Consider the following 16,553-nt stretch of genomic DNA (forward strand, 5'->3'; position numbering starts at 1 on the left):
TACCTGTCCATTGAGGTAAAGTAAAACTGTGGTGAGTGTCCAATTAAAAACTCAAAAAGATAAAGGAAAAACACAGGTGAGTAATAATTTTAAAGCATTTCTGTTCTCTATTGTACAACCTGTATTATGATTTGATACCATTTATATTTTGTCATTTATTACAATAATAGCAACTTTTTTTTATGTTTCAAGTGGAATACTACCAGTCACCTGGGGTGAAATAAAACTGATTCAAAAATGAATGCCAGCTTAATAAAAAGCTCAGCTGAATAAAATTTGATCTGTAGTGAACTGTTGTGCAACCTGTAGTACCCCATATCTTTGGATTTAATAGGATAGGGATGTCAATTGTCTGGATGTTGCATGAAGAAACACTGCCCTCACCTGAAGTAAAATGCCAGATTTAAAATAAAAAGATTGATTTGTAAGTATATCTATTTTATTTAGAATAAGGATAGCAACTGCCTGATGTTACAAAAGGAAATGCTGCCATTTAACAAATTATGTTTAATTAACAAAGTTCGGGAGGATCATGTGGAAATAATAAACCTTAACACAAGAGGAGTTGGTTTGCATTGCATCATGCCGCATTAAGTCTGAAGCCAAGTTTGTCCTGGGGCCTGAGGCAACCTCCTGCTACATTGCAGACTTCTAAGCCAATTGCTTCACCTCAGCCCTTTGACCTGCCTATTCCACCGTGGCTCATTGACCCTTTAGCTCCATCATGGTCCATCACCACTACAGGGCCACTGGAGTCCCCCATCCCTCTGGCTACAACTTTGTCTGTCGAATGTCCCGGCTCAACCACAGACTTTCAGGCCTTTGGCTACGCCTAGGCCCTCCACCGGTTCGCCTGGTTCCACCTGGCTTCACTTGCTCCTCTTCAGCCCTTTGGCCTGTGGCTCGTCACCCCCTTTGGCTCCACCGTGGTCTGTCATCCCTGCAGCTCCACCGGGGTCCCTTGTCCCTCCGTACCTTGCCTTGGTCTGTGCGCCACCACAGACATATTTTTGGCTATACATCTGCGCCCTTCCCTCCTTCAGTTCCACTGGGGCCCTCCATCCCTTCGACTCCACCTTTTGTACCTCTAAGTCAGAGGTAGGCAAGTTCAGTCCTACACTGTAAAAAATTATTTGTTGACTTAACTTAATATATTTTGTTATCTTTTTGCATTGATTTTTTTAAGTTTCTCTTACTTATTTGGATAAGTTATCTGAACTAATTCCATTTAGTAATAAAAACTTCCCCTTCAGTTTTCTGAACTTAAATGTTCTAGTCATCATAACTTCACTTCAGTTTTCTGAACTTAAATGTTCTAGTCATCATAACTTCACTTCAGTTTTCTGAACTTAAATGTTCTAGTCATCATAACTTCACTTCAGTTTTCTGAACTTAAATGTTCTAGTCATCATAACTTCACTTCAGTTTTCTGAACTTAAATGTTCTAGTCATCATAACTTCACTTCAGTTTTCTGAACTTAAATGTTCTAGTCATCATAACTTTACTTTAGTTGGTTGCAAAGCTGCTTTAATAAGTATTAATTGCATTACTATATTGATTTTTAAACTACATTTGATTTAGAATAAAACCTATAGCAAATTAAAATCACAGCAACACATATCAGTACACATTTATATTTATTGCAAAAACAAACACCAAAAACAACCACACAAAAGGTCTGAAATGTCCTTTCTTCAGAAAATTGCAAAAAGAAACGGCACAGACTGTTAAACACCTCTGATTTGGCTTTATACCATTTTAATTTAAACTTAATTTAAGTTCATTTTAATTAACAATGTGTAAGCTCTCAAGCTTCAGTACATTTATCAATGAGCATAAACAGCACATATGCACCAGTGTTACCTCACTGCATTTTTTTCAGCTTTGCAGCTCTCCCCAACCATTAAACCTAGATTAAAAATAAAAATAAAATAAAAAGTTGGATAACCTCATAGCTCGAGCCCAAACAGTGTGGCAAAGGCATTTAGGGCATCTTCTAGATCCATGACCACAATCTCCGTCTAGTATGACATCCACATCCACAACATCATCTGGGAAGGCACTATCATGTCTGATGTCCTCACTCATGGTCAAGATGCCCTACATTAACCCCATGAACAATGTCTCTCTCATCATCATCTGGCTGGAAAAAAATGAGACACAGATACAAATTTTAAGTGGTGCTGTCATAAAATATTTATTCAAACATACATTAAATACTAAAGAACAGCAATACAATAACTATGCAATATAGTAAATATACTTTTTCTAGCTGACAGAATATTTTTTCTGAGGTAAATGTGACATGACATTGCTTAAAAGCTATTTATTGACGTTTATTAACGTTTGCGCAGTTGAAACACTGCGATTACATGAGACAATACAGATTTCATACATTGTACTGTATCTTTAAACATATTCTCTGATGTTCATACATGTTTATTTCATGCTGTATCTACTAGTAAAGTGCAATATTCAAATGCAAAAAAGCAACAAAAACAACATTTAAAACCACTGTCATATTAAAGGGTTAGTTCACCCAAAAGTGAGAATTAGCCCATGATTTACTCACCCTCAAGCCATCCTAGGTGTATTACATTCTTGTTTCATATCGTTCATTCACTTGGCCAAATAAAAAATGTGCTTGTCCGGAAAAAAGTTCGATATTTTTTGGTTTTTCCGTGCGTGTGTGCGTTGTAAATATAATTTATTCTGAAGCAATATTCTCCCCATTGTTCAATCAGCTTTGACATATTTAAATATGCATATTTGTGATTTAAAAAAAAATATTGAATCATTTGAAATGTAGGATATTTTTACCTTTTATAAAGGGGATTTCCCCCCTAATCTTATTAAATAAAGGCTCTGCTTCAGGTTTCATTCTATATTGTTAAATTTGATCAATACATTAAATTAAAATAAGACAATATAAGGGCTGTTACCAATCAAATTAAATAATTTACACTGAAAAATCACAACTACATTAAATAATGTTTTGAGATTTGTAGTTTTGAATAGACAAATACAAATGTTAGAAAGTATGTTTAAACATGAAACTAAACCTCCAGTAGGTGGCAGCAGGTGGCCGTCTTAATGAGTGAGCCATTGATTCGTTCATTCAAACGATTCATTCAAACACTGAATCGTTCAGTTGCTGTGAGACTTGTTACGGTTCTGCTGTGAACGATTTTCGCTGCTGAAATAGAACAAACACACTCAATATTGCATCTAAAATGTAAGTGACTAAGTGAATGTTAATGTAATGTTTATGGAACCGTCATATGAAATCAGAGTCACTTTCTGTCATGATTGTATTCAGGAAACAGCTTAAATGGCTCTAGTGTTGTAATTTCTCCTCGAGAGGCTGCACGAGTGTCAACAGCGCAAACTTGTTATCGTCATTTCATCATATATTATTATCCACTATCGATCGCCATTTACACTAAATTAATGCACAATCATTCTTGCATTTTGGTGATTCGCTAACGTTAGTTTATTTTTTGTTTTAATCAGGCCCTTGTCCATCGGGCAAGTAAAATTCTCTTTCACTTGTCCCTGACAAGCGTTAATGTCGAGCCCTGAATCAGTTATATTAAAAAAAGTTCTGGCTAATCCAAAAATTATAAATGGCAGTGAATGGCTGCCCAAATTTTGAAGCCCAGAAAAAAAGTGCATCTATCCCAGGGCTCGACATTAACGCTTGTGGATTTTTCGAAGGGACAAGTGAAAGAGAATTTTACTTGCCCGATGGACCTGATTAAAACAAAAAATAGCTAGCGAATCACCAAAATGCAAGAATGATTGCATTAATTTAGTGTAAGTGGCGATTGATAGTGGATAATAATATATAATGAACTGACGATAACAAGGTCGCGCTGTTGACACTTGTGCAGCCTCTAGAGAAGACATTAAAAACACTTGACCTGTTTTCCTGAATACCACCACGACTGAAAATGACACTGACTTCATATGACAGTTCATAGCAAAACAATTAATTAACATTAACTTAAATTAACATTCCCTTAAAGTCACTTTAAGAAGCAATATTTAATGTTTTGTTCTATTTCAGCCGTGAAAATCATTCACAGCAGAACCGCAACACGTCACAGCAACATGTGTGTTACTGAACGATTCAGCGTTTGAATGAATCGTTTGAATGAACGACTCAATGACTCACTCATTAAAACGGCCACCTGCTACCACCTACTGGAGGTTTGGTTTGATGTTTAAACATTATTGGTCTATCCAAAAATACAAATTTCAAAACATTATTTAATGCAAATTAAATTTTTCAGTGTAAATTATTTAATGTGATTGGTAACAGCCCTTATAGTGTCTTATTTTAAATTAATGTATAGATCAAATTTTACAATATAAAATGAAACCTGAAGCATAGCCTATATTTAATAAGATTAGAGGGGAAATGCCCTTAATATAAAGTAAAAAATAATAATTAAAAAATTCACAAATATGCAGATTTAAATATGTCAAAGCTGATTGAATACTGGTCAGCATATTGCTTCAGAATAAATTATATTTAAAACACACACACACACAAAATATCAAACTTTTTTCCGGACAAGCACATGAACATGCTTAATGTCAAGCCCTGTATCCATTATAAAAAATAATCCAGAAGGCTCCGGAGGGTTAATAAAGGCTTCTGGCGGACCGCCCTCAACTTACGAAATAAGTGTAATGCCTCTCGAAGTTCAAAAGGTTTACGCCACGTCCGACGTCATCGTCGCGGCAATTACATTTTTTTTACACCATGTCCGATGCCGTCGCTGCGCCAGTTGCGTTTTTCTTTCCCTCTACATCCGACGACATCGCCGTGCCAGTTACACTTTTTCCGTAACTTTAATACGGAAGGCCATCGCGCCAGAAGCTACATATTTTACATTATAACTTTTTACATTACAAACCCATCGATTCACATCAGAATGTCTTTATTAACCCCCCTGGAGCCGTGTGGATTACTTTTACAATGGATGGATGCACTTTTTTCTGGGCTTAAAAATTTGGACTGCCATTCACTGCCATTTATAATGCTTTAGATTTTTTTTAAATATAACTCCGATTGTATTCGTCTGGAATACACCTAGTATGGCTTGAGGGTGAGTAAATCATGAGGTTATTTTCCTTTTTGGGTGAACTTACCCTTTAATAGTTATTTATTTGACCTGTATCGATTCAAACTCACATTTAATAATTTTCAAGGAGTTTCATGAAACTTATCTGTATCTGATGGCAATCTGAGAGAGAGACCATGCAGTGAAGCGAGATGTAGTTTCATCCGATCCGTAAACCAGTTCAGTTTCTTGTCAAGGAGCAATAGATAAAAACATAAAAAAAAAAAAAAAACATTTTATAGGCTTATTGACAACATGTTGCAATGTTTACACTGTACAATGACTCAATGTGATTTAATTAGGGCTGAATACTTCAAATTTCACAATTTGATATTATTTAAATTCATAAAGTTAATATTTACCAGAAATTGCAGCAAATATAGTGAAACGGCTGTCCACCTCCAACCATTCGAACAAATAGACGGCGCGAGTTGTTGAGAGCTCCATGAACCCCGCGAGGTAAAAGCGTGTAACGTTAGGAACTCTGTATTTCAACGGCTCTGGGAGCACAACACACACACACACACACACACACACACACACACACACACACACACACACACACACACACACACACACAAATATAATTATAAAACAATATAATGTCATAAATACACTTTGTAGATGAGGTTAAACACGTAACTTACTTTGTGTTATCTTGGTTAAAAGTAAACTCAATGTCTGCACTGCACGGTGAGTCATGTCCCCTGAGAGAAAAAATTTGGCTCGTTTAAACGCGTACAGCATATAAGTTACATATTGGTATAAATCAATAAATTATGAAAAACAAATGGTAAATGAGATAAAACACTTACTTTATAATATTTCCCTGTGAAAAAGTTCTCTCGCCTCAGTCGCCTGTTTCTATCCTCCGCTCTGCACCGCGAGTCAAAGATATCTCTAAGTTTAGGTGCGCACGGACACACACACACACACACACACCATCCTACCACAATATAATGTTATAAACTTCATACTGTTAATGAAATAAAACACTATGCCGGTGTAAACACTACTCATTTGCTCAGCATTGCGATTGAAGGGAAATGGCGTCTGGTCTGTCAGTCGGTGGGGGAGGGGATACGGGAGCGCGCGCATACAGCACGTGCATTTCCTGAATGTACATAATTATCCTCTCCGCCAGATGGCGCTGTTTTCACTAGCCGTGTTAATACAAAAACTCTTTACTCATTGACTCCTTGAATTAAGACTTGGTTTATATGGTGTGGAATGGTACGTATTAAATACGGTAAGTTAAATAAATGTGCTCATATCTATATAATTAGAGTGTTGTATATAAATCAGCTGCACATAGTAGATTAAGTTTAGTTTACTGTAGTTAAATAAATAGACTAAAGTATAATTGGAGTAAAATCCAGAACAGTTCAACTTATGTTTTTAAGTTAAAACAACAATTATACTTGTTCATTCAACAGAAAATCTAGTTTAGTTATTTCAACATATGTTTTTGAGTTAAAACAACAATTATACTTGTTCACTTAACTTTCAGTCTAGTTGAGGACAAGAAAACTTAAAATGCCTTGTTGTCTGGACAATCTAGTTATCTCTACTGAAAAAAATTTGTTGAAATAACAAAATCGCAAAAAATTTTTTTACAGTGTAGAGAGCTAATGTCCTCCAGAGTTTAGCTGCAACCCTACAAAGCCACCACAGTATATACAGTATAACTCAGTAAATCATGGCTCCCAGCATGCATTGCAGCATTAAGTATATTACCATTGTTGAGATTCATGTGCTGATTCTTGATATCTGTGTGTCTAAAGCCCCTTTCACACTGCGATTCCGGCAAATACACGGATAATGTGACCCGGCATTTGTTCCTGGGCCGCTAGATTTGGTCTATTCACACTGCCAGCGAAATACCGTAATATGTGCGCTTTCACACACAACCCGTAACGGTCCCGGATCGAGTTGACACGTGACATCCGGATGTGACGTGTAATGGCGAGCGATCTCAGCTTCAGCGCGGATAGTAAGGAGCTCGGTGGTCTCAACTTGTGTCCAGATTGCACACATTTCTGCTTGTTTAATTTTAGTTTCTTTTGTGTACAAACACTCTCTGTGTTTAAAACACAGACTAGCATAGTTGTATTATTGAAAAAACAAGCTCTAGGAGTCGCACCATAACTACGTACACGTTGCGGCATTAGATTTGGCTTTTGTTCACACAGCGCTCATCCCGGATCGAACCCCGCAATGTTACCCCCCCACCTCCCCCCCATATGTCTGTGGCAAGAAAGTATTGCTGGTGAACATTATTTATTAATATTTTTATTCAGTGATGAGTTTAACAAAAATCACAAGGTCTACATAAATATCAAAGTCAAACTGTCAAACTAAGGAAATACTGATCTCCATAATGGTGACCAAACGTTTTCAATAAAACAACAAAAGCTAAACCTGTTAATTCTCAACAAAAGCTTCTATATCTGTTTCAGGGTTGGAACCAAACTCTGACAGTGGCTCACTATGACCGAACTGAGGAAAACAATGGTATAATTGTACCCTAAGGACAGGGTCCAGTTAAAAGGTACAGTTATACGTTTTGTTCCCCAAGGAACAAAATTGTACCTCCACTGTACCTTTTTTTTGAGAGTGTCTTGTATTCTTTCATATTTCATTGTATTCTTGTTATATTAACCAGAGTAAAAAGGGATACAAAACTGCCAGTCCATGGTATCACTTTAACATGAAGTGAAAATGTATATATGAAGTGAAAGTGGTCAGATATATGCTGCAAGTGGGTTGGCCTGAAAATTCTTGAGAAATTCAGCTGTGTATGTGAGGCAGCCCTGGCCACCCATGTAGGTTGAAGTGGAGAGTGTGTTGGGGAAAACTTCATCCTCCTCTGAGTGAGAGACAAAGAAAAACAGAGTCGTTCTGGAGTTGTTCAATGTGATCATGTATACCTATTTTATTTACCTACATGGGTGCACATCCAAGTCTTTAAAAATGTTGCATGGGGAATGGTTCAGATTAGTAGGTTGAATTTAAATGTAGCCAATGAAAGGCCGAATGTGAGAACCTAAAATAGGAATGCCTTAAAACTTTGAAGTCAAACTTCAGTAAGCATCTGTGTTGAGGGGAATTCGGGATGTGAAAGTGTCGGGCTTTCAGGTTCACGGTTACAAACCTCTTTAAAAGAAATGACTAATACTTGTTTATATAAATCAAAACAAAACAAGACAGTGCGTTAAGACACAAAAGTTTTCATTAAAGATATGTTCTATAAAAACAAGTCTTAATATCTTATGCATTGTTGCTTCTTGTTACAATTATATTCTGTTCTTTCTTCACCTGTGCTCGTTTGCCACTGTTTATCTCCACCTGTGTCTTTCCCTCATCCACTCTGTGTATTTATACTCCCCATTCTGGGCTGTCCTTTGTTGGTTATTGTGTGTATGTAATGATCAGCCTTCGTCCATTTGAAGTAAAGTCTGTGTTGAACCCTCATCTCATGTGTTGCACTCTTCCTACGCTTCCTCTTTCGTCAACAAACCCTGACACTTCTCACGTTAAGCAGATATCAATTTTGGTAACCCATTACATTTCTTGCTCCTCTACATAAGAGAATAACGTTTCTATGTTGGAAGGGTTTATTAGATCCAGCCCCTTTGCTACATCTATATCATCAAACCAACATAAAGCCGTCAACATGAGTTTTGTCTGATATTCAAAAGCATCCAAATTCAAAAGGTGCAGTCAAAGGAAGAGCAGGGGCCTGTACCATGAAGCTGGTTTAGCTAGCTAGCCAGATTTGTTTAGGCTTAGTTTGTGCCAATCCTGGGTTTTAGGTACCATTAAAGTGGTTTGGCTTTTAGCTGTGTTCATCGCCATAGTAACTTACGCTCCACGGCTAACCTGCTCCAGGGCAGGTTATGTTCTGGATTAGAGATCTCAAACTGAAATTGGGCCAATCAGCTGTGAGTAAAGTGACACACCTCTGATGCAATAAAGTCACTCCCCCTGTTTCTGCTCCAAATTAAAGGTCACTACATAGCAAATGTTTTTTAAAGACTAAAGCATCTGACTTTTAACAATGCTTATTTATAAAAATAATAATTTTGAATATTTAGATATAATTTATGTAAATATTATACCCTTCATTAATTACACATTTATCATTTTAGTTAATCAATCATTAATAGGCACTTTGTTCAAATTAATATAAATAGCCTACATAAAGTCATATAAATAAGCTTTGAAATCAATAAATAAAACTTTTAAAAAAAGCTTACTGAGCTTAAATGTTCAATTTTTTCTATATCAAATAAACTAACTTCATAACTTTTACTTGCATTGACGTATACTATTTTTCTTTAAGTTGTCCTCTTTCATAGACAGCTTTTCTTCTTGCTGTGATTTTTTTTTTAATTTTATTTTATTTCTTAATATTTCTCAATCACGTAATATTCTGCAGAAGAGAGAAATTAATCTCACTGCTTGTCTCGCGAAAAGTGAATCTCAGTTCCACAGCGTGTGATTGGCTGTTCACTGCTGATGTCACTTTTAAACTCCTGAACTCAGGATCAAAGCCTGAGTTGACAGAGAAAGCTGATGATCAGCATCATGGGACCAACAAAGCCTTAATACAATGGTTTGATTTTGTCAACTCAAAACTAATCCTGTAACCCTGAGTTTATTAAACTACCTTCATGGTACAGGCCCCAGGAGACAAAGTGATGGTAAAAATAAACAGTGTTTATTGAATAGTCTAGGATAAGTCTTCCAAACTCAACAGGTTTCTATGCCAAAGGCACTGGAAAATTACTGCTTCACTACTTCCTGATAGTGCTGGTCTAGTTGATGGACAGTCATTATGTGTTCAAGCTAAACAAATATGGTGAGTCTGTTTCATAAGTTTGTTCTGATGTAGGTGTTTGACGAAGAGTGTAAGTAGGTCAGCGGTCATGCAAGCAATGTTGTGCATGGGGACAAGCTTGTTTTTTTTGTGTGCTTGTTCTACATTTAACCCCTTTAGGAACGATTTTAACCATATAACATAACTCTGTCGTTTCTTTTGCATCCTCTGGTAAATCCTAAAGTAAAACTGACAAGTTTGATTATGTTTGTTTCATTATTAATCAATGCTATTAATAAATGGGTTAAATGCTATAGCTTGTTAGTTATCATCACCTGTCTCTTGTTTAGTTCCTCATTACTTTTTGTATTTTATGCCCTTAGTTTTCTCAGTTCATTGATAAGTATTGATTTTATGTTTGGATATAAAGGTGATGTGTTTGTTTTCTCCTTTGGACTGGTTTTTGATTTTTATAAAAAAAAAGAAAAAAAAAGAAAAGAGCTGCATCCTCATTTCAAATGACAAAACAATTGTGTTTCATAAAGTTTTCTTAATCTTTCCAGAAAATGACAACGGTCCAATGTAGCAAATTAGCTCAGATGGGAAATGTTAATAATTATTCATAGCTCATTATGATTATTCTTATTAACAATAAAAATTTAAATCAGTTAAATGGATTAACTTGATGTGGCTACATTAACAGTACAATCAATTTGTTCATCCTGTGAATGCACAGTATTGATTATTAATTAATTCTAAGAAAAGGATATTTTTCATGGCTGAATATTTTTTTTTCCTTTGTATTTACATAAGCACTTAGAGCACATAACAAGATCGATCATTTAAGTGACAATTCGTTTGCAGGAAGGAAGTCAGGACCAAACATACATTGCGTACAATTTTTATAAACTAATCAAGGACAAGTACCCCCCCCCCCCCCACACACACATACACATATAATTTTGGTTTTAAATATTATTTTCCCAATAAATAGACACGAATAAACACGGTGTTCTCAATTATTCCTGTTCATTTTGACATCAAATCTCTTGAATGCAGCAAGCTCATAATCACAACTTCTGAAGTGGGAATTATAAAATATTCTAATAATTTCAAAGGCAGCATAATACACAAGTGAAAGAAACCAGCACATGGCAGATGTGTCCAGGCAATGAATCATGGGAAATGCAGTTCATATGTCATAAAGAAAGGAGGAGTGCCCTCTGGTGACTATCATAAGCACTCTGGCTGACAGGTGTGAAAACAACGATGATGAGGCACTTTGGTAATATATATATATATATATATATATATATATATATATATATATATATATATATATATATATATATATATATATATATATATATATATATATATATATATATATATATATATATATATGTATATTCCAAAATAGCACTACACTTTCTGGTCTTAGTGTGCAAAGCATAGGCCCCTATTTTATGCTGGTGACCAGATATACTGGATTTTTCAGCATTATCAAAATTATGTGGTGCTGCTGTTAGAGTGTGGAGAGGAGGCACATATTTTTGATTCATGTTGAGGTAATTAGCACATGCTCCAAACCGGTGGTTTTATAATTTTGCAGTAAGTGAGCAGCATTATTTGATGGCCTCTCTCTCCCATCCTCACCTGATGTACTGTAAAATGTGCATTGCCTTCATTTATTCTAATTTAGTTATTTTAATAAAAGCTGAAAACACTTCAAGTTGATTCAGGACATAACCGAAAGAATCACGACTCAGAGTCATTTAGAAAATCGATTCAGAGCAATAACTTCAAATTGTTGTACAAAAATATTCAAACCGATTTGTGAATCGTTCACCTGATTCATTAAAGAATCTTTTCAAAAGCGCGAATCGGAAAGCGTTCTGGTTTTCCCGCCCACGAGAAGATTTGCGTGCGTCATTTCTGCCCGGCTCTTTTCTCGCGAACTCCTGACCGTCTCCCGCCGCACGTGCCAACAGGTCTTCTGACAAATGTATGCTGTTTTAACTTTATAAGCTACACTAAAATTATTTAATTCCTTACAATTGTATTAACTAGACTTAAAGACAAAGTTGACTCGTTCTTGTTTAATAGGTAACTTAGGTGTTAGTGGTGACATTATTATTTTCTTCAGCGGTTCAATTGTTGGTAATTTTGCTAACTTGTTTTTAATTATTAGCGTTTAAATAAACGTTTATTACTGTGTTAACAGATTTAAACTCTTGTATGCTTTTGTTCGATATATCACCGCTTTACATTAGGGTTTCATTGAAAACTAATTAACTTAATAGTTTTGAATTTAAATAACTTGCTCAACATGTTAGCATAGGTAATTGACTCTTTATGTAACTTAGGACATTATTTTTACTGTCGACAATGTGTCGTTTTCTTGCAGAGATCTTGGAAATATTTAATCGTCTGCTTTCAGCCGAAGCTGCTCAACATGGACGACTGGGAGGAAGATCAGGTAACGTTAACTGCCAGCCACGTGCTCTCCTCTAACGTTACCTCCTTCAGTAGTATTGTAGTCAGTGTTCTTTTATATTTGGCCTGTTGAATGTATATTGTTATCGTGTAAGCCTATTGCAATTTAAGTTTGGCAGGAGTTTATACGTTTAAATTGACATTGACGTATTTCGCACGTTTTATCCATGGGGACTTGCACTGTATGGTTCACAATGAGCCACGAGCTTAGCGTTATGTTCTGCGCATGTCTTAAAACACGGCTCGATTTTTTTTTTTTTCTTCTTTTTTTTTTTTTTTTTTTTAACTTGGGGAGCACGACAACTGAAATGTTTATATTGGTATATTATGAAATTAGTCATTCAATTTTCGGAATATAAAAAATAGTTTGAGAAAAATAGGATTTGTTGTAAATATTTATTCTGAAGCAATGTTCTCACCAGTGTTCTGTCATAAATTGTATATGCATATCGTGCCCCCCCCCAGGGGTAATTTCTTTCCTAATCTTATAAAATGTAGGCTTCATCTTTCACTGCCAGTTTGATCAATAAATATGAAGACACTAGTGCTGTTGCCAATCAAATTTAATAATTTACACTGAAAAATTACAATTGCAATGAATGCTATAAGATTGTTTTAAATGTATTTTGAATAAAAATAAGAAATGTTGAAAAGTAATACTTTTAAACATGAAAATGAACCGCCAGTGGGTGGTGGCAAGTGGTTAGTAGGGCTGTGAATCTTTGGGTAGGTTTTCGATTCAAGAACGATTTTTGCCAATTCAGAACGATTTGATTCGAGATGATTCACATTCAAATTGATTTGATTCGATTATGCATTTTCTTACATGCATTCATAGGATTATTAAAATGCTTCCCCTAATGTGTTTTAGTTAGGGTGTGAATTACACACCGGCCTTCAGAGGTCAGAGAGTGGGCAAAAAACCCGGTAACACTTAGGCTCATTACAATAAGGCTCATTAGTTAACGAACTAATGAACTAATAAAGAACTGCACTTATAAAGCGCTTATTTATCTTTGCTATTTTACCATCCACGGCTAGCCATGCATTAAAGGATTTTAATGCATGGCGTAGAGGCGAAGAACCACGCGACACGGAGGGTGTTTGCCTCTAGGTCGTGCATTAAAATCATTTAATGCATGGCTAGCCGTGGATTATCCCGCGTATACCATGGTTATTTGCCAAGTTAAAAACAAGTTAAAGCTGTAACTGTTTTTTTTAACAGACGGGTTAAAATGACGGTTGTTTTCTTAAGTTATGGCTCGTTAGTTCTAGCACACAATAGCTTTAAATAAAGTAGAGCCATCTAAATGTTTTTATATGAACAAATTATCAAGTTTATTTAAATTCATTATTAGATAGAGACAGAGAACTGAAAGAGAAAGATCGGAGAGAGAGAGATATGCGTTCACAATCTCTTCATGTCAGTCTGAAGATCCTCTCGTTGCTTAAGCATAGCGAACATAACTTTATACTTATTTAATGGATTTATTAAAATTATTTATGAATGACAGGCAACACTGCAGTGACAAGGCAATCTTTATTTGAACGAATAATCATTATGTAGCCTAGTGTGAAATAAACCCTGTGTCTTTTACCGCATAGGCTACTAAAGACACATTACATTTAATGCATTAAATTAAGTAATAGGCTAATAAAACACAAAAAAATAAACCAGTTAGAAATTTCGTTTTTTGGTGATTGTTTTCGTGAAATTAGACATGGAGTTATTCAGGTTTATTAGGCTTGGAGGTGAAATTGTTTCGCTTGCTTGTTGAGGTTCTAGATCTTAGATGTCGCAATGTAAGTATGTCATAGGGCTAATGTCAGTATGTAACGCAAAAATAAAGTTTTACAGTAACGGACGCGAATGATGCCTTATTTATAGTCGTAGTGACCCGATTTATTTCGTGTTTTTCCTAGAATGGGTGACGTATTACAAAACATTTAGTGGTACGTGCCAATCAAATACAGCCGTGACACAAGTAACATGTTTAAAAAAAAATATTACTGACTTTAATGCGTTTTATTGACATCTAAAATACAACAAAATTAGGCTATTTATTTCGGATTTTGTTACGTCAGTATAGGTGCTCGAGTCTGTCAGTGTAGGTTTCACGACCATCATAGAATGTAAAAAACGCCAGACACACGGCGACATGTTCCGCAACTCTGTGTCATGCAGGTGTCATGTCAGTGTGTGTTGCGATAATGTCAGTGACATGACAATGAAGACCGCATGTGCCACGGATGTGCCAATACACGCTAGTCATAGATATGTATACGTATACATATCTGTGCATAGTGACCTGCCATTGGCTTCTGTGTGTCACGTCTAGGGCTGGACGATGTCTAGGGCTGGACGATATGGCCAAAATTTATATCACGATATAATTCTTAATTTCGGTCGATACAATATAATTTCGATATCGTTATGAACTATATAAAAGCTTTAGAAAAACTACCAAGAACTGCCACAAAGGATGTCTGTACCTACAAACTTCTGAAAAATTAATTTGCCAAGTCTATGAAACCTCCTCCTATAAAACTAAATATTTTAGAAATAAAAACGGTACAAATAAATTAATGTTCACCTTTTATTTGTATTTAGCCTTAACAAGAAATGTGAAATCACCGTCAAATAAACATAAGACTCTCACTTCGCAGACGCAGTTTATTGAGCATTTTCTTTTAAGTTTTAAATTTCAGTGAAGAACGATTCATAGCGCTATATTCTCCTTTTATGCAAAACTATAGACCTTTATCTACTGATGCACAAAAAATAAATACAAGAAGACTCAATTCAGTGGCCTATTTGTGCTCTGTTTGAGATGAGTGCACGCTGCTTTTTGCAAGGCTTTAAGCATGAGCAAATGATACATTTTCGTGAAGCCATGTCTGACCGTCTTTCACAAGCTTTGAAAGGTAATTTAAACGAGAATGAACGTGTTGGTGTTAATATTGTGCAAATGTTAGGGCTGTGTATTGCCAAGACTCTGGCGATACAATACGTATCACGATACAGGGGTTACAATACGATATATTGCAATATATTGCGATATTGTAAGAGAGGCAATATATTGCGATTTATTTCTTTTTTGTGTTTTTGTTTTTTATAATTTAAAAGAATAAAGAACACAACCATAAGCCTAAAACACGAGACAGTATTTTATTTAATAAAAGTATTTTATTTAATTAATACAGTATAATTTATATCACTAATCATATGCAATGTGCAATCTAAGTTGAGGGAAATGTAAAGTTACTGCAGGATTCTTTGTGTAAATGTTTTAAAGGTTCACAGTATAGCAGTGGCTATTTAACAACAGAAAGTGCAGTCCATTTCATGACTGAATGATTGTTTGTTTTATATTTAACACAGTAGCCCCGATCACACAGAACGCGTTTTTGCAGCGAGAGGTGCCTTTTTAAATAGATTTCGTTTGGCAGAGAGCGTTATGCGCGCTGCTTATGCGCCCTGGGCGCCTCGCGTTTTTGAAGGAGCGCTGCGAGTGCGTGAAGTTGAAAAAAAGTCAACTGAGCAGAAAAGCGTGCAACATCATCGCGCTTATGTTCTGTTGTCCAATCGAATTAATGAAGCAGCAGGCCTTCCGTTGTGTGGACCGTTACATTGATTTGACTGACAGTACAGGTGATTCGGGGGTTGCCTAGAAACATTAAAGCGCACTGTTTATTTTTGAATGAAAAAACGCCGACCAAAAAAGTGAGTGCAGTGCGCCTCGCGTTTTCGAACTTGAAAATCGCGTTCTGTGTGATCGGGGCCTAAAGCTGTTTTCTATAAAGCAGTCTATTGTATAAAGTGCTATTTCAAGAACTGAACTGCAGAGCTGGTGCATCCATATCCACATCGCTATTATCTTTCGTTCTCCTGCCACCGCTGTCAGTTTTGGCATGTTTATTTTGTTACTGAGAGGAAAACGTGCAGTCTATTCTATCGAAACCCTTCTCAGCAGCGCGGGTGACGTCAGGATGTTAAGCAAGCTCTGTTTCAATGTGTTTCCCGAGTATTAGATTATAACTTGGCCTATTTTGCAAACAAAATGTTTCTTGTCGATTTCCCTAGTGGGTTCTTTTTAGCTGA

The 16,553-nt window shown here is 35.9% G+C and overlaps 1 protein-coding gene and 1 long non-coding RNA gene across 2 annotated transcripts in view; one reads left to right on the forward strand and one right to left on the reverse strand.

Annotated features, from left to right (window-relative positions):
* Positions 1 to 2,942: 2,942 nt before the first annotated feature.
* Positions 2,943 to 6,195, reverse strand: LOC137062565 (uncharacterized). The gene is made up of 4 exons (XR_010901244.1): positions 5,949 to 6,195; positions 5,781 to 5,840; positions 5,496 to 5,633; positions 2,943 to 5,321 (listed from the first exon to the last, which is right to left on the reverse strand). It is a non-coding gene; the product is annotated as an uncharacterized lncRNA (long non-coding RNA).
* A 5,647-nt stretch (positions 6,196 to 11,842) lies between these two features.
* The window catches only part of ddx4 (DEAD (Asp-Glu-Ala-Asp) box polypeptide 4), a 55,255-nt gene continuing 50,544 nt past the window's right edge, over positions 11,843 to 16,553 (forward strand). Inside the window, exons 1-2 of the mRNA XM_067432559.1 lie at positions 11,843 to 11,960; positions 12,363 to 12,434. Coding sequence (XP_067288660.1) covers positions 12,411 to 12,434 — 24 coding nt within the window. The 5' untranslated portion in view covers positions 11,843 to 11,960; positions 12,363 to 12,410. The remainder of the gene's footprint in view (positions 11,961 to 12,362; positions 12,435 to 16,553) is intronic.

This window comes from Pseudorasbora parva, chromosome 23, assembly GCF_024679245.1.
Source record: "Pseudorasbora parva isolate DD20220531a chromosome 23, ASM2467924v1, whole genome shotgun sequence".
NCBI classification, from domain to species: domain Eukaryota; kingdom Metazoa; phylum Chordata; class Actinopteri; order Cypriniformes; family Gobionidae; genus Pseudorasbora; species Pseudorasbora parva.